Below are 24,520 nucleotides of genomic sequence, written 5' to 3' on the forward strand. Positions count from 1 at the left end.
GATAGGAAGGGGGATCCATGAATTATGGTGGGTTCATACAGTAGAGTGTTCAACAGTAAGAAAACAAACTACAACTAAAAGCACTGTGAAGGATTAACAAGCAGAACTAAGGGGGGGCAGGGGGGCACACATGAAGTGTACACACTCTGAGTCTATTTACACAAACCCCCTAATAAACAAAATGTAACTGTTCAATAGAAAAGCACAAATGTGTAGCAAAATGACAAATGTGCAAGGAAATTATTAAACAGAAAAAGCTAATTTTTAAAAACTCTTGATGCCAGCTGGGGTTTACAGATGAACTATGACAGTACAAATGTCAGGTCAGGCAGGGCTGTGATTGGAGAGCCAGCCAGCAGGAGTACTATTTATCCAGAGTCCCCAGCACAGGACACATCACTCTGGGTAGAGGTGAAAGGCCAGAGTCAGCAAGACACTTCAAAGCAAGCTTCCCGAGGAAAATGAGCACCCAGGGAAAGGTCAGTGAGTAACCTCTGTCAGCATTTGGCTGCTGCTTCTGCTGTGTCTTTGCACATTTGCTGAAGATGCTTCCTTCCGGGTTACAGTAGAGGCACAGCGACTGAAGTCAACTAAGGGATAGGAAGGGTCCCTAAGCTAGAACTCTGCTCTAGGGAAGAACAACTCTGATTTGCCAAAGCATGTAGGGCACTAAAGGGGATGGGGGAGAAAATGATTTCCCTGTGCTCTAACAACCGTCCATGCAGAGAATGTATTTAAGGCACGTGAATGGATAGGATGTAGATTCTGAAATGCTGTGTATATGACTCCATGTAAGGACACACCAAGGCTTTTCAATGTAAGGAGAAAGCGATAAATGTATAGGTGGGGTCTTTTCTTCCATTTCAGAATCTCTTGTAATGAATATATACACCATTTGTGATATAAAAAAATACCAATTTAAACCATAATTCAATATTGCCTAAGAATAGTGGAGAACCAAGTGTTCAAATGGTCAAAAAAATTATAGCAACAGTACAAATAGTAATTAGAACAAAGAATTAAATAGACTTTCTTTCCATTTTATTTATATTTGAAATTAAAAATGTAATTTGAGACTGAAGAAATTAATGTAGAAATTAATTATAAAACCTTGGATTTTTAGTTTCTTTGCATGTACATCTCCTCAATTCTTTTACAAAAAGAACAATTTTATTTAATTTATATTTTACTGATAAATTGACTGAATAAGTCTTCCTTCCCAAATTTTTTACCATCTGGAGACCTTAACTTAATTCAATTTGGTGGATATAGGATCAAACTTTCTTTTCTAAAAGTTCCAGAGGGACAGGAATACCTGTTGATCCAACAGACACACTTTAATTTGGGGTTAAGCTTTACCATAACATTACAGATTAATTAAAAATAACAAATGGGTACAACTGACTTTCTGGGTGTTCCATAACCACACTTGGAAACCCACATTGATGTGGTCAGAGAAATTAAAGCTGAGGATATATTCCCCCTTGTCCTACAAGATCAGCTAAGTCCCAGGGAACTGTACAACATCTTTCAAAATGTCCTGTAACTGTGGGGACAGCTCTCTTGTTTGGGAGGCTTTGTCTACACCACTGAAGGGATTCTACCCAGCATCCAGTCTGCCAAGAGGTTGGTCAACACAGAGGAAAATTGCAATGGTCAAGTAAGTAAGGCTTTTGGCTTACCCTCATGTAGGTAGACTAAAGGACTAGAAAGACTAGATGATCCAGGGGTTTCTCCCAAGCCCAAGTCATACCTGAGAAACAGGTCTTTAACTGCCCTTGGGAGGAAATAAAAGAATTCGTTCTAACCACTTACATAGTCTTAAACACCCAGCAGAAAAAAATATAATGAGAATTAAAATAATCAATGTTCTTTAATAGCTCAATGAACTATAGTCCTCAGATACTGTATATAGCCATATGAGAGTTTATTTGGATAAAATTCTCACTAATGATTCTTTGTCTGGCAAATATATACACTGCCCAGATACAGGACAAGACCTTAACTTACTTCAATGCTGTGATGTCTCTCTCCGAAGGGGAAGTGAAACAGTCTTATATTCTTAAATATTGAGGCCAAATCTTTAAAATTTGTGTTTATCAACCACAGCACACTCTCTTTAGACATGTACTTCTGACAGCTGTTGTGTGTCTTTCTGCACTCAAAACTTTTGTGTTTACTGATAAAAAGGAGACTGCCAAAGGCCATGCTGTCAAACTCAGATTTGAAAAATTGTTCAGGACACACAAATGGTGTCCTTGGACATTGTAACACAATCCTATTAAAAATACACTTCTCTTTTAGATTACTAATCAGATGCTGCTGTCTGCTTGTGATGTTAACAGCTAGTATCTGGGTCTCTCTCGGGTTTGACCCATCCTGGCCACCTCCACTGGGCATTGTACCTGGTCCATGGGCTCAGGCATCTATTGCCAAAAATGCACTGACCATGGGACAGTTACCTTAACTGATTTCTTATATGTTTCCAAGCATCTACTACCTGTGCAGGAGTCTAATGTAACAAACAGATGATTGTATAGTTACACTTCGATCTAGCAAATATGAGTTATATCAATCAAGATGTTTAAAAGAGAGAGAATGTATCCTTCTACAGGGTTCTAGTATGAAGGTTATGATACAGTGTCCAGACAGCCACACAGCTAAGTTTCACAGTGCTAAGTAGGACTTGTGTTAATCATAATGTGAAAAAAATCTTCCTCACTGACTGTCTCTTCCTCATGAGGATACAGTAAAAGAAACTCAGTGACTGACTTCTGAACATAAATTGGCTGATGAAAAGGCTTCTTGAATGACTGAGACAGACAAGTGGCTTCTCCACGCTCTACATCTTATGGCGAACAATGGTGGCAGCAAAATCACCAGTCTTATTGAAACCTAGCAACGCCTGCTGAGGATTCTTTAAATGGCCTTCTCACCTGTTCTCTTCCTCCAATAAGAACAAAGCTGCCCCAACTGTTTTTCTTTGTTCTCAGTAGAATTACAGTACTGCTAACAATCTCGCTTGTTGTATTCAATTGCATGGCATGCTCCTAAAATACCTGCTACCACCAAATGGTTGTTATGTCCTGAATCTTTGCCACCACCTTGGCATTATCTTGGCCTCTGAGATTAACCCCTCTCTGAGGCGATCTGACTGCTGCCCCTTCTGCATCAACCCTATTGTTAGCGTTAGCTCAAAACAGTTAAGAGTGGTCTGTACCTCAAATCCTTACAATACTATACATCCAACTGCAGTTTTTCCTCCCTCCTCTCCTTCCAAACCTACCCCTCCTTCTCCCTTTCCCCCCTAATCCACTCCCTCGTCCTTTCTCTTCAGAAAAGTGGAAGCTTCTCATGGTTATCAACTAGCCTTGGCATTTCAAGTTGCAGTAAGACTAGGTGCATCTTCTACTGAGGCTAAAGTAGTCAGCCCACGAGGGGAAAGAGGTCCCAAAGTCAGGACACAGTCAGAGACAGCCCATGCTCTCACTGCTGGGAGTCCCACATAAAGACCAAGCTACACAACTGTTACATACGTGCAGAGGGCATGGGTCCGTGCCATGTATGCTCCCTGATTGGTAGATAGCTAATGCTTGTAACCACTGAACTATCTCCAGCCCAGGAATTTTCTTAACATATCACAGTGAATGAAACTGAAAATGTCCATTGACATTTGCGTGGCACAGCTAAATCCACACTGAATTGGGTCTCTACACAACTATGTCACCACATCAGAAAGTAAAGTTGCAAATCAGTAATTCCAGGCCCTACTTCATGGCCCAGAAATAGAAGAGTATAATAAGACCAAGCAAGGAGAAGGGAGGAAGCAGGAAAGGGAACAGCAGAGGCTAACACACTTAAAAACAACAAGCAATTGCGAACATGAGTAGAACAATGAACAGGTTCTTGAAAAGAATACACTTTAAAAAGCTCTGGCACAGCTGGGGGCAAGGCAGACACTAAAAGGAGCAGATCCTGGATAAGGGAGGGACACTGTACAACTTCACATCTTGTGCTCTCTCCCTGAGTAAACCTACCATATAGATTCATAGGAACCTCTTACAAGCAACAGAAAAGTATACATTTACAGGGATTTCAAAGAAACTGGTTAACAATTATCTGACTTGAATCATTTTAATAATAAGCAACAAGAAAGTATACATTCACAGAGATTCCAAAGAAACTGGTTTAATAGTTATCAGACTTGAATAATTTTAATAATTATTTGACAGAAAGTTTTGATTGCAGCCCTTTTTCTCATTAATTCATTCATTTATTCAATTCACATCCCAATTGCAGCCCCCTTCCTCCTGGCACACATCTCACATGGCCCTTTCCCAATGCCCCCTTCCCTTCATTCTGAGAAGGAGGAGGTCCACCCTGGGTACCAACTCACCCTGGCACCTCAAGCCACTGCTGGACTAGGCACATCCTACTCTTCACTCCCACTGAGGCTCTTCAGTTGATGGTTCAGTTTCTGGGATCCCCCAAGGGTCCATGTTAATTAACTCTGTTAGTCTTCTTGTGGAGTCCCTACCCACTCCAGGTCCCTCAATCCTTCCTCCAACTCTTCCACAAGGCTCCCCAGCTCCATCTAATGTTTGGTTGTCAGTCCCTGCATCTTTCCTCATCAGCTGCTGGGTGGAACCTCTCAGATGACAGTTAGGTTCCTGTCTGCAAGCAAAACAGAGTATCATTAATAGGAATTGATTCTTGCCAGTGGGATCTCAAGTTGGGCCAGCCATTGGTTGGTCTTCTCTCAGTCTCTGCTCCATCTTTGTCCCTGCTCTTCTTGTAGGCAGGACACATTTCAGATCAAAGTTTTTGTGGGTTGGTTGGTGTCCTTATCCCTCTACTGGGAGTCCAGCCTAGCTACAGGAGGTGGCCACTTCAGGCTCCATATCCCTCACTGCTAGGAGTCTCAGCTAGAGTCACCCTCATAGACTCCCTGGAGCTTCCCCTACCCCAGGTCTCAGATACATCCTAGTGATAACCTCACCCTCTACACCAATTTCCATTCACTCTTCCTCCTCTCTCTCTCTCCCTGGCTCTCCCCACACCTGATTCCCCCTACCCACCTCATTTCCCTCCACATCTTCTCCACCCACCTTCGATGACTATTTTATTTCCCCTTCTGAGTGAGGTTCAAGCATCTACTTTGGGCCTTCCTTGTTATTTAGCTTGAGTCTGTGGATTGAAGCATGGGTATCCTGTACTATATGGTTAATATCTACTTATAAGTGAGCGCATACCATGAATGTCCTTCTGGGTCTGGGTTATCTCACTTGGGATGATATTTTCTAGTTCTATCCATTTGCCTGGAAATTTCATGATGTCCTTGTTTTTAGTAGCTGTGTAGTTTTCCAATGTGTAAATGAACCACATTTTTAAAAATCTATTCTTTGGTTGAAGGGCATCTGGATTTTTTTCAGTATCTAGCTACTATGAATGAAACTGCTATGAACATAGTTGAGCAAGTGTCCTTGTGGTATGATGGAGCATCTCTTGGGTATATGCCCAGGAGTGGGCCTTGAGGTAGGGCTGTTTCCAATTTTCTGAGAAACTGCAAAATTGATTTCCAAAGTGGTTGTACACGTTTGCACTCCCACCAGCAATGGAGGAGTGTTCCGCTTGCTCCACATCCTTGCCAGCATGTGATGTCCATTGAGTTTATCTTAGGCATTCTGAAGGGTGTGAAGTGGAATCTTGGAGTCATTTTGATTTGTAATTCTCTGATGACTAAGGATATCGAATATTTCTTTAAGTGCTTCTCAGCCATTAGAGATTCCTTTGTTGAAAATTATCTCTTTAGCTCTGTATTCCATTTTTAAATGGGTTATTTGGTTTGTTGGTGTCTAATTTCTTGAGTTCTTTATATTGTTGATCTTAGTGCCTGAGCTGTTGGTGTCCTGCTCAGAAAGTTGTCTCCTGTGCCAATGTGTTCAAGGCTGTTCCTCCACTATCTCTTCTATTTGACTTAGTGTAAGTGGTTTTACATTGAGGTCTTTGATCCACTTGGACTTGAGTTTTATGTAGGTTGATAAATATAAATCTATTTGCATTCTTCTATGAAATGGAAGTTTCTGGTTGTGTCATGTGATACTTACTCACATGGTGTTTTGGTGAGACAAGACCCATGGAAGGACATGTGATATTTAGAGAAGGTATAAGTAGGACTCAATAGAGTGTGGCAAAGTGCTTACATAACTAGCTGTGCAACTCTTTGTTGGCATCTTCACTGATCTTCACTTTGTTGAGAGAGGCATGAAAGAGAACTCCTGATGTTCTGGCTGGTCCTGGTCACTCTGCTGACTCATGCCAATTTGGCAGAAGCTTAGCAGTTTCTGCTGGATTGTGCCATCATTGCTAATTTGTGTTTGGTGACACTTTTAAACTGGACTGTTGGTATCCTGGCATTACTGAACTGTACTGCTAGTATCCTGACAGACAGAGATTGGAATTGTCCCAAAGAACTATTAAATAGGTCCATATCCCCCTGTCCTATTTACCAACTTTTCTCCCCTACATTTGGACTGTGAGCTAGAAGGGACAGGGTGTCCAAGTGTTTGAGAACCCTTATTAAAGTAAGTTTTGAAAAATCTAAACCTATAGGTGGCACTCATCGTGGCCTCGGCATGAGTAATTCTACTTTGAATGTGGTAGAGGAAAGGTCAGGTTATGAGGGGTTAGCAAATTGTGTACTGTGTTCTCTAAAAGTACAGATGAGAGAAAAAATGGTTTGTTTATATATTAACATATTGACTTTGTAGAACATGGAAGGTATTCAAACAGCTTATAAATACTTGTCTAAATCTTTGGGAGAAAGAGTCCCATAAATACAGTGCAAGTTTGTGAACGTCATCTACATAAAAGTAGTGACTAAATGCATAAAAATACAAGATAATTTATAATACAGCGATGATGGACTGATATCAGAACCTGTAAGGCATACTTTGCCATCAGTTTTCTCTCTAACACCATTCTCCAATGATTAGCATTTATGATCATCAGACAGTGTTCACTCTTTACTCCGTAGCTCACTGCTTCACTCCAAGATCCCTCAGACCTTGGATCACAAATAACCCCGCACTGTACTATTACCGGGTCCAGCATGGCTACACAAAAGACAGTGGGACATGGTTCCTGCCCCTGTGGCAGAGCCAGCAGGACATGGGTCTCCTGATGGTTGCTGAGGTGCTCTTGAGTGCTGATGGTTGCTGTAAACATAAGGCCTGCTTGCATAATAATATACATATTTTACTTCATGTTCTTCCATCGGGGAATGTTCTCCCTGCCAAGGTTAATGACTCTTTGATAATCAGAAGCAGCATGATTCTGGGAAATGAGAATGTGTCTGGTAATCCTCAGCAATATAGTGTCTGTGGCCTTCAGGACAGCCCTTAAGGCTGTGGGAAAGAACTCTGAAAACATGAGTTCAAGAATATATAAATTAGTGTAAGATTATGCTGTTCTTTACAGGATTCCTCAACTATGCAAAATATAAGGCTCCAATATGAATAGTATGAGGGGCTCTACGAACCTGAAAGAACAGAGGCAGCTGCACTAGTGAATCAGCTTAGTCAGAAAGATATTAAAGACAGAGACATGATTTGGTCAATAGAGGAAAAAACCTGGTATCAAGAAAAAAAGATGATGGCCTAATGATATTCCTACTTTCTGGGATCACTTAATACTTTCAAATAGTAAGCCTTGGAGTTGCTGAGATAAAGAAGAAAAATCCAAAGAGTAAAAGAATATGTTGAGGTAACTAAGAATTTTAAATATGAGCTTCAATGCTGCTCATATCTGTACAAACAAGAGCTTGCTGACCTGCAAAAAAAATTAGAAAAAGTATTATACTTAAAGCTAATTTTCTCACATAAAAATAGCCTCTATGTCTAGACTTGGCAACCACTAGTGCTTTGCCCAGCGAACTGCATAGGACTTGTGATACTTTAAAAAAAGAAAAGAAAAGAAAAGAAAAGAAAAGAAAAGAAAAGAAAAGAAAAGAAAAGAAAAGAAAAGAAAACTGCTGTCTGGTTCATTTGCCTCAAACATGCTCTGAATTTTTAAGGGTCATGGGTCAAGGTCATAAAATGCTGATTCATGGAATGATCAAAAGGAAACCTGGGGTAAATGGTTAAATTGATATGCAATTTCTAAGGAAGTAGTTTATGCAAATAAAAGTCTGGACTTTGGTCTGCATGAGAGAGCTGTCTTGAGCAGATCACAGAACTGTCAGCTTGCATCTATCACTGACTCTGAGTCATTCTTCCATCACTCCCAAACACCCTTCCTCAGGACACTCTTGCAAGATGAGGCTGGCACATGGCATAATATTACCATAACTATGAAGTAACTAGTGGTCTATTTCATTGATAGTAATAGCAAATGCATGGCTTCCAGCCAGGACTGGTAGCATGTGCCTATAATGGCAGCCTAGGGATGTGGAGGCAGGAGGATCACAAGTTCAAGGGCAGACTGGCCTACATAGCAAGACTGTTTCAGAAGAGATAGCTATCCATCCTTTTATATGTGTGGTTTCCTATAAATATAAATGACATTTGTCAGACTGACTTGAATATAGAAGCTGAAAACATAACAAAAAATTATAGTGGGGTGGAAACATATATTCTGCATATATTTAACATATATGTAGACTTTTACATTTTTTTCCTACTGAGTGTAGATGAATTAAGTACATCCTAGTGATGACTAATATAAGAGTCTTCCTGAACTTCTTCAGTATTCCTTTCTCCATCGGCTCTACCCAGGTGATCAGGTGCAAAGCAGCTGTACTCTGGAAGCCTGGAGCCCCACTTGCCATTGAGGAGATAGAAGTGGCCCCACCAAAAGCAAAGGAAGTTCGAATAAAGGTAAGACAAATTCAACATTTCTATATCAAAAAAAAAAAAAAAAAGCTGTTCGCTGTATATCCTTTCCTATTCAAAATTAAAACTACATATTCTTTTGCCTAGAAAATGTTAGGGAGGATTAACATTTTAATATATAAGTATTAATATAATATAAGTATAAAAATATACTTTTACACTGCTGAGTTGAATAAGAAAACTAGTTCAATGTTTTGTTTTGTTTTGTTTTGTTTTTAAGTTTAGTTACATGCTTGGAATTACTAGGGAGCTTGGGAAATGCTAACTGCATCTCATCTCAAATTATTGGCTAGGTGTGTCACATATCCCCAGATGATTCTAACTGGCTAGCAAGCCAGGATGCAGTTCATCTGACTTGTGGTTCAAAGTCATTAGATTATTTTCATTTCAGTGGTAGAGAGATGTATTGTTTACTGGTAGACTACAGAGAGATAGCTATTTCTAAGTTCTCTTACCTACACAATCCATACCCTCTTCTCCTGCATCTTCTGTGGTATTTATTCTCTACTGAGTGAGGAATATGGCATTTAGCAATCCCCACAGAATACACCCCAAGGTCATGACTCTTATAAACTGTTTTAGACTCAGACACCCAGCCATTATATGACAAACTACACTCTGCCCCTCTTGTCTGTGCATTTGATCCAAAATACAGAGCAGGGTAGATTATGGTAACCGGTGGAGGGGCTGAAAGTGGGTGGTGCTGGTAGCCATAATTATTCAGGCGATTATGATAGATAAAGGTAGAAAACCTGTCTTCTATAGATAACAGGACAAAGCCAGCTGGGGCCACTGAATCAGAGAAGAAGAATAAACATAGACTAGATTTGTGGGTATATTTCTAGAACCATGAGGTTTCAGTGTATGCCCAATTGTCATGTCACAAACACAACACAGTTAGGACTTGCGATGAAGTGGGACAGTTAACAAAACTTTAAGTGTCTTTGCAAAAATGAACTAAAACCTTAGCTAGAATAGAGAGTTAAGAAAGAACACTGTGTTCCTTTACACAAATAACAATACATTTGTCAACGGTGAGAGCTCAGTAGAGGTGAACGCACTGGGGACCTTCAGAAAGCAGCAGGTCTGAAGCTTTCACAACAGACCAACCTCTGTTCTCTGTGCTTCCAACACAGATTGTGGCCACAGGAATCTGTGGTACCGATGTGAAGAGGATGGACATAGAATACTTTTCTCAGTTTTGCCCCATCATTATGGGCCATGAAGGCACTGGGATAGTCGAAAGTGTAGGAGAAGAAGTAAGCACAGTAAGAACAGGTAAGAAGCAAAGCCCGGCACTGAGAAACAGCGAGGCTTGGAACCCACAGCAGAAAACCGACTTAAGGCCATCCCTTAAACGTGTTGTGATGAAACAACCAAAATGAAAGGCAGAACACTGCCCACTTCTGAGAGGAGGAGTCGTAATTGTTTCTAAATTACACCACAATCATAGAGAGGTTTATTCTTCAGATTTATATTTTGAAGTAGAATGCACCAAATCTATACCTAATAAAGGTACACGTGAAGAGGAAAATTACAGAAAATGGGTAAACCGGCATGCACTACTGAACAATTGTTTAATTAGAGCAAGGGCAATGAATTATATTGATTGGATGAGTCTCTTGGATCCCCTTGACCAACAACTTGAAGGGAGGTGTTCCTTCGCTGGCACTGGGAGTTCAGATAACCTCTGGCTCTTGAAGGAAGTGCTGTCACCTTAGGTGAGGCAATTCAATTTAAACAGGGTGTGTGTGTGTGTGTGTGTGTGTGTGTGTGTGTGTGTTTAGATATATGTGTGTGTGTATATATATATGTGTGTAAATGTGTATATAGTATGAATATAAGTGTATATATATATATATATAGATGTGTGTAGATCTGTGTATGTAATATATGTATGTAGACATATGTGTGTATATGTATTTATTATATGGTTATTGTTACGTAAGCTTATTAAATAATCTTTCATCATGGCTTTTTCAAATATTTTTAGTCTTGTTTATCGTTCCTCGCTCTCCCTCTGTATTCCCTATTTGCCCCGCCCAGTTTGGTCCTCACCTAGTTTCTTCCATTTCCTCTTCTGTAGCATCCTGTCCTATGACCTTCTCTCTGGAACAACTTCTCTCTGCCTCTCCCGTGGTACCTTTTGATTTCCTGGCTCCTGGGTTAACTTCAGGTTTTAGACTCAAATTCATGGATTCAGAGCTAGGGTCCACAGACAGAAGGGAACATCTGGTGATTATCTTTCTGGGTTCCGTTCAGTGCTGAGTATATTTTCCAGCTCCATCTGTTCATCTGTAAGTTCCACAAATTCATGTTCTTTGGAAATGATACCACTGTGAATGAATTGTGTTTGTTATACTTTAGTCAGCTGAAAACCATCTGGGCAGCTTCCATTCTGTCTCTGTTTTCAGTAAGTCCAGTGAATACGGTGGGCAAGTACCTGTGTAGTCAAATATTGAGTCCTTTGTGCTTATGCTGAAGAACAGTTTAGCTGGGTTATACAATAGATAAACATTGTCAGTTATTGCCTTAACTATTGAGTGAATGCAGCTCTGTTCAGAAAGCCCTTTCCTACGCCGCCATCTTCTACAGCTCTCCCATTGACTTCTAGCAGCGTTAGGGCTCACACTGAAATCTTTGATACATTTGGAGTTTCTCTTTCCCTCCTCTTCCTCCTCCTCCTCTTCCTCCTCCTCTTCCTCCTCTTCCTCCTCCTCCTCCTCTTCCTCCTCCTTCTTCTCCTCTTCCTCCTTCTCTTTTTCCTCCTCCTCCTCCTTCTCTTTTAAGGAGGAAGAGAAGTGCTAGACATGGGTCTTATTTCACTCCTCTATATATGGACCTCCAGTTTTCTCACCACTATATGTGAAAGCAGTTGTCTCCCCCCACCCCCAGTGTAGATTTTTGCCAACTACCAGATGGCTATAATTATATGCACTTAAGGTTGGGTCTTTTATTCTTACCCACATGACCAAGAACATGTCTGGCTTTATGTCATCATTACAGTGCTGTCATGTAAACTTAAATATAATAGGATACATAATAATACATCATTGTTCTTTTTATTCAGAAGTGTGCAGGCTATCCTGGATCTTTCATATGAATTTTAGGAACTTTTTTTTGAGGGGGGGCATCTATTTCCATGATGGATGTCATGGGAAGTTTCATAAGGATTACATTGAATCTGTACATTTCTTTTGATATGATGGTCATTTTTCTCAATGATCAATCTCCCACCCATAAACACAAGAGTTTTTCCTTTTTCTAATGCCCTCAATTTCTTTCTTCTCACTTTTGACGTTTCCATTGTAGAGGTCTTTGACTTCCTAAAACTATAATAGAGGAGCCTAAATTCTAACAAAGCTTTTAAATTACAATTTATAACAGATTTCGCTGCTTGGCAGGAACAGGCAACAAGCAGTCAACAAGCTTATCCCAAGCAGACATTCTGATCTCCCCTCCTGATTTGGACTTAGAAATACAATGAATACAAATAAAAAAGAAGAAGAAGGAGGAGGAGGAGGAAGAGGAGGAGAAGGAGAAGGAGAAGAAGAAGGAAGGAAGGAAAGAAAGAAAGAAAGAAAGAAAGAAAGAAAGAGAGAGAGAGAGAAAGAAAATAGGAATATGCTTTCTTTCCACACTGTAGGAAGTACAACACGGAGAATTAGGGCAATCAAGCCCTAATTTTGACTTACTCTGTGAGCACTGCATCCACACTACTTTAACTCTGGTCCTACAGTGGAAGTCAGTGCAAAGAGCAGTAGATGCAATTTTTTAAAGGCACATAACTAAACTGCTCGCCATGGTATTCCAAACGTGCCTTATAAAGTGGGCAGATCTGGGGCCAGCTCCTAGAGACTCAGCCACGGCTGTATGGGGACCCTGAAAATATCCACATGTGATCAAGCACAGTTAAAGGTGGAAAAAACTCTCCATTACCTCATGTTCTCGGTGCTTTGCTGTTGACATCCTAACAGACAAGACTACTCTGCTATTTCATTCTAATAAATCACTTTGCCTTTCTAGGTGATAAAGTTATCATATTATGTATACCACAGTGTGGAGAATGTAATACTTGCCTGAATTCCAAGAACAATATTTGTACAGCAGTTAGGTAAGTCTTTTTAAAAGTCTAATTCAGTTCCACTTGAAGAGATTTAAACTTTTTAATAAAAAGTACAATTTGTTTTCTTTCATCTATCAAAGACTGTCAGAGAAACATCTGGCATCTGACGGCACCAGCAGAATTACCTGCAAGGGAAAGTTAGTGCATCAATTTATTGCTACAGGCACCTTTTCTGAATACACAGTCCTAAAGGAAATTTCAGTTGCCAAGATTGATGAAGGTGCTCCCCTGGAGAAGGTGTGCATAATTGGCTGTGGGTTTGCCACTGGGTATGGCGCTGCAATCAACTCTGCCAAGGTGAGGAGCATTTACATCCATGTTAAAACAGAATTAGTGGGAAAAGAAGGTGAAACACCTCTCACAGCAGAGAGCTGCCTAATCAGACCACCTGAAGAAACATATATAAACTGACCACTAGGCACTGTTAAGTTTATTGAATTATTGGATTGCCTGCACTGGCACCCTATGCCATTCAGGAGTACAGGTATACAGACTTTAAACATAACACAATTATAACTGCATTTTTCCATACTCCAGTTCATTTCATGCAATGATCAATGGTGATGTTTTTCACTGTTCATCTGAAAAAAAAAAAAAAACCTCATCAAGCTTACATACTAATTGAATAGTATATTAATTAATAGTGAAGCTAGGGGCGGTGCTGAAGGCGTACATCAAAGACAGAATACACGCCTGGTGTGTATAAGGCCCTGGATTCAATCTATGTGTATCAATGAATAAGAGAACTAGCAGAGCATCGATTGTGCCTGCCAGGGAATCTCATTCTGATTGAATGGGCTACAGTTAAGCTCCTTCTCCTCCCACTCCTCCTCCCCCCTCCTCCTGAAACATTACTCTAACCTCCCCAGCTCAATTCTCCCAGGGGCCATTGATATTTAAGCCTCTGCGATGTCCACTGTCCTTTAGACTCAATGCTACACACAGAGATGTGTCTTATTCAGCTATATGTCACTGTGAGAAGATACCTATGACAATCACACTTTGAGGAAGGAAGGTTTATCTTATTCACTACTTTGGACATGTGGTCCATGCTGGTTTGGCTCTGTGGTGTTAGGGTGTCGAGGGGCAGTAAGTTGCGGCAGGGAATCCAGAGTGAGACAAAGCTGATCATCTCAGGTATCCAGGAACCGGAAGAAATGCATAGGATACAAAAAGAAAGGAGAGGTGAGCCCAAGAATCCCCGTAGCTCATGCGCCTGAATGTTTCCTTTCCACTGGGCTCCTTCAGAAGGTTCTGCTACTTATAATGTCAAGGGCTGAGGAGTAAGCCTTTGCCACATGTGTCTTTAGGGCATGTTCAAAATGCAAACTAAAATAGGTTAGAAGGGTTAGATTCAAATTGGTGCCAAACCACATGCTGCTGGAAGGAAGGAAGGAAGGAAGGAAGGAAGGAAGGAAGGAAGGAAGGAAGGGAGGGAGGGAGGGAGGGAAGAAAGGAAGGAAGGGAGGGAGGGAGGGAAGAAAGGAAGAAAAAATGAAAGAAAGAGTGAAATATATATATGAAATATATATTCATATATATTTCATATATATACATATAGAGAGATCTCGAGAAGGAAAGAAAGAAAGAAAGAAAGAAAGAAAGAAAGAAAGAAAGAAAGAAAGAAAGAAAGAAAAAAGAATTGACTGCATCATAAGCATTGACTCTGACGTGCTTTCGGAGTTCCCAAATACCCAGAAGAAAAGAGAAAGAGAGTTTTCAAGAAGATAAAGGTATTTGAAAGAACTCAAAACTCTCTACAACTAAAGAAATAATCTGCCCCAATAAAAGATCCAGGAAGATTTCGTTGTATTACTTCCACTCGTGCTAATTCCTTCTTGAGTCTTGAAACCCTCTCCTTGTAGGTAGGTTTTTGTTACTGTGCTAAAAAATATCACACACCTAAAAATGGCCTTAAAACTAAAGTTCTCTTGATGTGTTTTATTTAAAAATGTCCTTTCCTTCTGTCTCATGAAAAGCTACTGTCGTGGCCTCTGTAAGTTGGTAAAGACACACAGGACTGGGAACAGCGCACTGGCAGACGCTTCCTTAGTGTGAGCCTCCGCTTCACTCTCTACCACCAGGGGGGAAGTTCATGTTCCTTTTGCTTTTGAGCTTCTGTCTTTGTGCCTAGGTGACTCCAGGCTCCACCTGCGCTGTGTTTGGCCTCGGAGGTGTCGGTCTGTCTGTCATCATTGGCTGTAAAGCAGCAGGAGCAGCCAGGATCATTGCTGTGGACATCAACAAAGACAAGTTTGCCAAGGCCAGGACAGTGGGTGCCACTTTCTGCGTAGATCCACGGGACTTAGAGAAACCCATTGAGGGATTCTTCCTTGATATGCTGAATGGTGGTGCAGACTTCTGCTTTGAGGTCACTGGAAACACAGAAACAGTGGTATGTGATCTTTGGGAGTGAAAATTAACGGTAGATTACACCAGTTGATGCTTAATATTTTAATGTAACGAGCATCCTACATTTCCTTCCACATTTCTCTAATTTATTTGTGGGCCACCACATGACCAGGACCAGGACACGCCCATCCGGTCAACGCCCATCCTGTCATGCCCACCAGAGCCCTGTCCACTCACTATCCCACTTAAAAGACAACTCTCCTTTTCAGATCATTTTTTCCCCTCTGTTCCCACATGCGTCTCCTTCAATTAACCATAAAGAATTCCCACTCAGAGACCGCATGACAAGAAGTAGCCTGAGATGATTATAATTTTCAAGGCAGATAACTTAGATGAGATCAGGCTCCACTAAATTGTCCTAGAAAACAATGAGCCCCTTAATTTCATTAAAATCTTTCATGTTAGATGTGAGCTTCTGAAACAAGAAAAGTGTATCCTTATCTTGATTTAATGGGTCATTTCCAAAAAAAAAAAAAAAAAAAAAAAAATGGATTAAAACAGTAGGGATTTTTCTGCCTGCACGTGGTTCAGACAAGGAGATAAAAGTGAAAGTCGGTCACGTCAGACTCCGAGGAGAGCTTTCCTTTGGTCTTTGATGCATTTTTGTTGCATGGAAGTTACATGGGAATTAAAGAGGAGTCCTTTCCAACCTTGGTCTTTTTTTCCCAGCGTTCAAAACTTCTTACAGTTCAACTGTACATAATCCTCTCACCTGAGGAAATACACAGCAAAGCCTTTATCCCAGTCTTGTTCTGAAAAATAGCCTTGAAAATCACTAATGGGAAGATGGCAGGTGGTCATTTTGTTAGCATGTCATCTCATACAGACATCCAAATGTCCCCTTTGATATGTAGAAGAAAAGCATCAACTCAAACCAACCACCCACATTATCAGTCCTTATAGAAACAATCCTAATTTTTATTACCACAACTATAACAGTCTTCATCTTTATTCCATTTGTTGAATCCTAAAATACCAAGCACTATTCTAGGCAGAAACAATATCTTAGCTATTTTATAAAACATCTCCATAGTATCGATACTATTTCAAAAATGAAATAGAAAATCAGAAAGGAACTCATAGGCCATTAAGCAGTCAAACTGGGTAAGATTCGGATCTGACTCTGACCTAGATAGTTTATCCCTTTTCTGTCTTGCATTGCTTTACAACAGGCGACAGCCCTGGGTTCCTGCCACAAGGACCATGGGGTCTGTGTGATTATTGGATCAGTGGGATCGTGGAACAGTACAATCAACATCAGCAGCCACTTGTTCTTCTCAGGACGCACTCTGAAAGCGTCTGTTTTGGGAGGTACGTATGGAAGAAAACAGCAAATGGTGGAGATGAGGAGACAGAAGGAAGAAACAGAAAAATGGGTCAGAATTCAATGATTAATTCTAGATTACAGCACTTGTTTCAATGTTTTAAAAACCCACATTAAGAGAGTGAATATTACCTATGTCCTCTGTCTGTCTCTCCATGCATTTTTATCTCATGCAAGGAGAGGAAAAATATTTTTAGTTGACTTGTAAAACAAACAACACAATACGGTTTAGTTCAACAGTATTGAACTAAGCCCCAACCTTCTTGATGCTTTAATACAGTCCTTTCTGCTGTAGTGTCCCCAACTATAAAACTATTTTTGTTGCTACTTCCTAACTGTAATTTTGCTACTGTTATGAATCATATGTAAATATTTTTAGAGATAGAGGTTTACCAAAAGGGTCATGATCCACAGGTTGAAAACCACTGGTAGGTGCTGGGAATGTAACTCAGTGACAGGCTGGCCTTGAACTCAAGAGATCCATGGCCTCTGCCTCCCATATTTAAAAAGTAGAAAATAAATGAAATTATATAAGTACTCCTGCCTAGGCTTCTCAGCTTATCTGCAAGCAACCTGATTTTTTTTTTTTAAGTTTTTAGTGCTTGTTTATTATAATGTATGTGGGTGTCTTGTCTACATGTCACCACTTGAGTGCCTAGTGCCCACAGAGGACAGGAAGGGACATCTGCTCCTCTGAACTGGGGTCACAGTTGTGAGCTATAGTGTGAGTGCTGGCAATCTGCCTCTGGAAGAGCAGCTGGTGCTCTTGGCTGCTGAGCCATCGCTCTGCATCACAGTCTGATTCTAAAGGAGACTCTCAATGATGTGAGTCCTTGAGCAAAAACATGAAATTTAGAAACTGCTGAACACTGGTCAAGCCATTGAAGCTGTGATGGCCAAGCTATTGCTGGCCATGGACTGTCAGACATTAGGAGACTTACCCACTTCATTTATACCATGAGCAAATGGCAAGGCCTGTAAGGGAGGTAAGTCCCTCACTTCACTTGAGCATTGTGGCTCCGGTTCCTCTATTTGGATCACTGGGTGTGCACCACAGTGATCTTTCCTTCTGCTGTGTCCTTCAACGGCATGTGTCTAACTAAGCTTTGTAAAAACAGGTCATGTTATCTTAACCCTCAGAAACAAACAAGTTCTTCAACCACTTAAATATTCAGTCAATGATCACAAATGAAGCTAATTCCTCCTACAGAGAAAGAGTACAGTCCTCTGGCTTTACAATTTCCAATCAAGGGTGTTATTTATGTTGGGCAGACAGATCTCCTAACTTCCTCCAGTGTGTACAGTGAAGAACTTCGCCTACTTAAAAATCCAACTAGTGTCCTCGCTGAGAAACTACATGGCCTTACTTTGTTTTTGAGAAACATTGCTTAATTTTGTCTATGTGCCTGGGACCTTCCTTCTTTATTCATTTTATTTTGTTTTAGTGTGTGGATGTGAAGGTGGGACAATGCATGTCTCAGTGCATATGTGGAGGTCAAAGGGCAATTTCATGGACTAAGTCCCACAAAATTCTCTTCCACTCCACTCAGAGATGGAAATCTCCCTTCCTCCTTTAAAGGCTTCCAGGAATCCAGTCAGTTCTCAGGCTTTCACAAGTACTTCCGCCCACTGGGCCATCTCCCCAGCCCAATGCCTTTCTTAATGTTCTTCCATTGAAATAAGAAATAACAACAAAAGTGTTTTTTGTTTACATACATACAAAACGCTTTGTTATATCACCAGTAAAGAGAAAAGAAAAGAAAAGAAGAAAAGCTGATGAGACTCACAGGCCGGAACAGATGCCACTACTTAGAATTTGTAGTTATGTATAGAAAAGTTAACTGTTGGAAGAGTTTGGGACCGTTTTGAGACTAGGTAGGAAGGCTGGAGAACCTGACATTAATTGGAACGGAGAAAAGCAAGCATGAGGCTTGCAAAGACGGCTCAGCAGTTACAAGCATGTGTGTTTTACAAAGGACCTGAGATCCTAAATCCCACATGATCAGAAGATCCAATGTCTCTGGCCTCCTAGGGCACCTGCACACACATACATGTGAACACATGTACTTGAACACACATGCATACATACAAACACATATACACACATATACACACATATACATAATTTAAAATATTAATAAAAATGAATCTTTTCTCTTTTACGGGATAATTGGACATTGATTGCATCTTTATTTTTAATTAATTATTTTTATATGTGTGGATGTTTTGCCTACACAATTGTCTGTACCACATATACACGTTGTGCCCATGGAGGCCCGAAAAGGGTGTCAAATCCCCTGGTAACAGAGTTATAGATAGTTGTATACTGTCATGTAGGTATAAGAAATGGTACCCAGGTCCTCTAGAAGAGCATCCAGTGTTCTAACTACTGAGCTACCTCCTACACTTTGCCTATTTTTCTCTTTAAAGAAAACAGGCAGCTGCCAAAATTCTCTCTCATTGGCCAAGGTGCTTGGCACAGTGTGAAATGCATACCTTTTTTGAGACTCAGAAGAGTAAATACACCATGAGGCTGTGTTGCTTTAGCTGGCCTCATCTTTACTCTCAGAGGACACATTTGAATAATTTCTACACATTCATTCTCTGCTTCTCCAGAATGACTGCCATCGTGTTCTTCTCTTCCCATGGATCATTTGCATTGTTCATGAAGCTGCATGTCAAAACCCAGAGACAGAGCTGTATGTGCACACAAATGCACACAAATGCACACACACACGCACACACATATGCACACACATGGACGCATACACATGCACACAGAGAGGCATTTCTATGTTTTTAGAGAGTGCAGTGCTGAGGACTGAACCTAGAGCCCTGTGCACATAGCCCCATGTTCTCCCAGCTGAACTACTTCCCCAGGCCCCGTGTCTACACTTTTAATTCATTCAGATCATGTATCCCAAGAATGTGGCCTTCATTATACAGTTGAATTAGATGATCTACAGAGATTAGATCCAAGATGGGAACACCACAGATGAGATTTAGTTTCTATTAGCTTTAGATTACTTCCTCTGTGTCAGAGACATCAGTGGTCCCCCAGAGGAGCAAACCCTGTGTGTTGGCTGTGTGGTGGGAACAGTGTCTGTCCTGACTGGGGCAAATGGATAAGGCAGAAAACATCTCTAGCAGTCTAACATGGTCTTTCTTTCCTCCCATCATCCTTCCTTTTTTTTTAAATCTCTTTTTTATCATTTGAGGATTTGATGCATGCATATATTGTATTATCAAATCCACACCCCATTCCTAACATGGCCTTTCTTTGATATTGAAACCTCATGAGTAGAACCCTTCATGAGTCTGTGCTATTTTGTGTATTTTTAGGCTGGAGAACTAAAGAGGAAATCCCCAAGCTGGTTTCTGACTATATGGCAAAGAAGTTTAACCTAGATCCCCTGATCAGCCACACCCTGGCTCTCAGTGAGGTCAATGAGGCAGTTCAGCTGATGAAAAGCGGGCAATGGTAATCACTCAAGTCACTTTTGTCTGTGTGTGGATGTGGGGACAGAGGGTTGTCACTGCTACAGTCTGCACAGACAAAGATCTCCCCTTGCCCTCTGAATTCTGCTTTACTGCTGACATATAAAATACGAGATCCTGGAAGTATTAAGGTAGTAGACAGTGACCACATTATTTCTTTATACAAGATGGAACTAAAGATGCTAACCCATGAAGTTAAAATCTGAATTTAGGAACACAATTTACAGAGCTGGAGAAAAGGCTCTGCAGGTAAAAACACTTCCTGCAATGAGGAACATCCTGGGTTTAATCCCCCAATCCCCATAGAGATGGTAGGAGAGACCCGACTGCACAAAGCTGTCCTCTGACTTCCTTATGCACACCTTGGCTCACATCCATCCTCCACTCCTCCCCACAGTAAGATAAAATATGGAAAGAAAGATTGAAGCCATTTTACAAGAGGACGTTGTTGTCATTTTCATGTTTTATTTCTGAGTGGGGATCGTCTATAAGATTCCTAGTGCTGACACCTCCTCCCAGTAGAGACTGACCATAAATGCATCAGCACTTCTCACAGTTAAAGCTTCCTACTTACTCTGTTGCCCTGAGAACTGCACATTGCTTTGTTCATTTTTCTCCCAACTTGTTAATCTGCCCCCCCACCCCGCCTATTTTTACCCAATATCAAAGGAAGCAACTCTAGTTTATAGGTCTAAAACACATGGTGCGTCAGAAATTCCTCAATGTTTTCTCTTTCTTCTTCTCTGTTTGTAGTATCCGCTGTGTCCTTCTACCATAATTAGAAGATCTACATATGTCATCGTGTATCATGATTTAAAAGAATCGGCCATACGGTGCTTTTCTGTTTTCTTGCCTTACATTCACTCAGCAACAATCTCGTATCAAGCTTCCCAACTGACCACACCATCAAAATTATTCTCACGTGACCCAGTGCCATGGAGTACCAGCTTCCCTTTACAGCTATGATAAGGTTGATTTGAATCGCCCAATAGCAGATTCTGCAGATGAAGGCACACCAAGATGCTCCATTGGCACAGCTGTCTCTACCTAGGGACGCACATTTCCACACTCACTGGATCTTTCCCACGATGTATGGATCCACACATAAAGCTCTGTGTATTGTCCACAAGGTACAGAATTCCCACCAGAGAAGTTAGTGGAACTGATAAACAATTGACATAAGGTTTAGGTCACAAAACGGCAATAACAAGTTATCTGATACGGAAATCAAGGAAGCAATATCACAACTGCTATGAGATTCATCTCACAAATAAATTAATAACATAAAAACAAATTTAGTCAAAAGTGAAATATCTCTAAAATAAAACGTATAAAACATTGCAGAGTATTGTGATACACTTCTTTAATCCAAGCATCTTGGTGGCCAAAGGGAGTAGACTATATGAGTTCAGGACTAGACTGGTCACATGTTTATGAATTTAAGAATTAGAAGAATCTATACTCTTAAATGCCCATGCTATCCAAAGATATCTACAGATTCAATGAAGTCTTAACAAAACACCAGCAAAATTCCTCACAGATTAAAAATAGCTTCCAAATCTGTATGAAACCTCAAAAATGCAAATAGACAAAGTAATCCTGACCTTAAAGTACAAAACAGGAGCCATTATACTCCAAAATATACTACTGAGTCATAGTGACCAAAGAACCATGGTTTGGCAGAAAACCAGAATCACAGACCAATGGAACTGAATAGAGAGCCCAGAAAACCTGAACACAAGCAATGACAGCGAAGAAGGTGCTGAGAAGATACATCAGAGGAAGTAGGGTCCTTTCAATTATTGGTTCTAGAAAAATTAGATATGGAAAATAAGACATTTTTTCCACATGTAAAAAATAAAGCTAGACTCCCCCTTTCTCTTGAGCCAGTCACAAAATGAACTCTAAGCGCACTGAGGTCTTCAATGGAGGACTGAAACCACTAAACTACTATAAGAAAACAGGGAACAATTCTGGACATTGAAAATGGGCAAGGAATTGTCAAACAACATCCCCTATGCATAGGAAACGAAAGGAAAATTAGACAAATGATTACAGCCAACCAAAAAGCTTCTGCCCAGCCAGAGAAGCAGCCACCTTAGTGAAAAGACAGCATGCAACTGCAGTGTAGTTCTGGTGTATTGGAAAATACAAAGTGATGGAATGCTTTTAACAGTTATAAAGTGAGGACAGATAACACACTGTGTGTTTCACATACCAAAAGAAAGGATTTCAAGTCCTGTTCCCATAAAGAAATTATTTTTCAGGAATAATACAACATACTAAAGTGTAGTCACATGCTGCTCCATAATTATGTATGACTTTATGCTTTTATTCATCAGTGAAAAATAAACTGAGGACAGTGAAGAGATGGCTCAGTGGTTAGGAGCACTGGCCTCTCTTTCAGATGGCCCAGGTTCAGGTCCAAACACATAGATGGCAGCTCACAATCACCTGCAACTCCACTTCCAGGAGATCCAGTGCCCTCTTCTGGCCTCCACAGACATCGCATGTACACAGCACACAGACATACATGCAGGCAAAACATGGATACACATAAAACAAAAATAAATCTATTCTTAAAAATATAGAGTCAGGTGGTGGTGGCACATGCCTTTAATCCCAGCACTTGGGAGGCAGAGGCAGGTGGATTTCTGAGTTTGAGGCCAGCCTGGTCTACAGAGTGAGTTCCAGGACAGCCAGGGCTACACAGAGAAACCCTGTCTCAGAAAAAAATAAATAAATAAATAAAAATTATATATATATATATATATATATATATATATATATATAGTACATTAATTTTTAAATGAAATAAAGCTCCCCATCTTAGTTACTCCTGTTTGATAAGAAACCTGACAGAAGAAAGTGTTTTATCTCTGCTTAAAGTTTCAGATTAAAGAAATACAATTACTGAAAATAAAACTGGGGCTGGAGAGCTTACTCAGTAGTAAGAGTACACACTGCTCTTGCAGAGGACCTGAGTTCAGTTCCTAGTATTCACAACAGGTAGCTCTGACCACCACCTGTAACCCTAGCTCCTGGAGATCCTATGACTTCTGCAGGCAGCAGAATTCACATGTACAAAACACACACACACACATACACACACACACACCAAAAAAACTACAAACAAAATAAGTCCTTTAAGAAATAAAACTTCCCCCTTCTGGTCTGGGCCAGAGCACTGAGCAGATCCTAGGTGACAGCTCTTCCCCCAATCTCACAGAACCCAGAGGAAGCAGGCCTCCCAGGAGCTCTAACCCAGGTAGTATCTTAGGTAAGGAGACAGCAACAGCTGCCCCAAACAGAGAGTAACTGGGACCCACTAGACCAGAAAAGAAATACCACCCATCACATAATAATCAAAACACCAAGTGCACAAAACAAAGAAAAAATTTTAAATGCAGTAAAGGAAAAAGGCCAAGTAACATATAAAGACAGACCTATCAGAATTACACCAGACTTCTCACCAGATACTATAAAAGCCAGAAGATCCTGGACAGATGTCATACAGACTCTAAGAGAACACAAATGCCAGCCCAGGCTACTATACCCAGCAAAACTCTCAATTACCATAGATGGAGAAATCAAGATATTCCATGACAAAACCAAACTTACACAATATCTTTCCACAAACCCAGCATTACAAAGAATAATAGCAGGAAAGCTCCAATACAAGGAGGGAAATTATACCCTAGAAAGCGCAAGAAAGTAATCCTCCTCCAACAAATCCAAAAGAAGATAACCACACAAAGATAATTTCACCTCTAATAACAAAAATAACAGGAAGCAACAATCACGGTTCCTTAATATCTCTTAACATCAATGGACTCAATTTCTCAATTAAAAGACATAGGCTAATGGACTGGATACATAAACAGGACCCAGCATTTTGCTGCATACAGGAAACCCACTTCAGTGACAAAGACAGACTCTACCTTAGAGTAAAAGGATGGAAAACAATTTTTCAAGCAAATGGCCCTAAGAAACAAGCTGGAGTACCATTCTAAATTATCCAGCCCAAGAACACAAAAAGAGGACTCATGGCTCCACCTGTATAGGTAGTTGAGGGTGGCCTTGGCAGGCATCAGTGGAAGTGGACCGCCTTGGTACCTAAAAGTTTGGATTCCCTAGTGTTGGGGAATTTCAAGAGCAGGGAGGTGGGAATAAAAGGATTGTGGGAGCACACCCTCATAGTAATTGGAGGAGTGGGGATGGGGTAAGGGGTAAGGCATCAGTGGAAGTGGAGGGCCTTGGTGCTTGAAA

General features: G+C 40.6%; 1 protein-coding gene and 1 long non-coding RNA gene across 3 annotated transcripts; one reads left to right on the top strand and one right to left on the bottom strand.

Moving 5' to 3' along the window:
* The first annotated feature begins 322 nt into the window (after positions 1–322).
* LOC117707512 (alcohol dehydrogenase 6) lies at positions 323–21,591 on the top strand. Of its 2 annotated transcripts, XM_034500905.2 has the most exons (9): positions 324–479; positions 8,775–8,876; positions 10,028–10,169; positions 12,918–13,005; positions 13,098–13,314; positions 15,152–15,412; positions 16,602–16,740; positions 20,096–20,234; positions 21,005–21,591. In XM_034500905.2, exons 1-9 carry the CDS (start codon positions 462–464, stop codon positions 21,027–21,029), a joined length of 1,131 nt encoding a protein of 376 aa, XP_034356796.2. In that variant the 5' UTR covers positions 324–461; the 3' UTR covers positions 21,030–21,591. The 2 variants fall into 2 exon arrangements, with proteins under 2 accessions (XP_076789410.1, XP_034356796.2); XM_076933295.1 differs by lacking the exon at positions 21,005–21,591 and having other exon boundaries at positions 323–479; positions 18,637–20,135.
* On the bottom strand, positions 13,431–14,435 carry LOC143442142 (uncharacterized). The gene is made up of 2 exons (XR_013110150.1): positions 14,004–14,435; positions 13,431–13,598 (listed from the first exon to the last, which is right to left on the bottom strand). It is a non-coding gene; the product is annotated as an uncharacterized LOC143442142 (long non-coding RNA).
* Positions 21,592–24,520: the final 2,929 nt, after the last annotated feature.

This window comes from Arvicanthis niloticus, chromosome 4 (genome assembly GCF_011762505.2).
Source record: "Arvicanthis niloticus isolate mArvNil1 chromosome 4, mArvNil1.pat.X, whole genome shotgun sequence".
NCBI classification, from domain to species: domain Eukaryota; kingdom Metazoa; phylum Chordata; class Mammalia; order Rodentia; family Muridae; genus Arvicanthis; species Arvicanthis niloticus.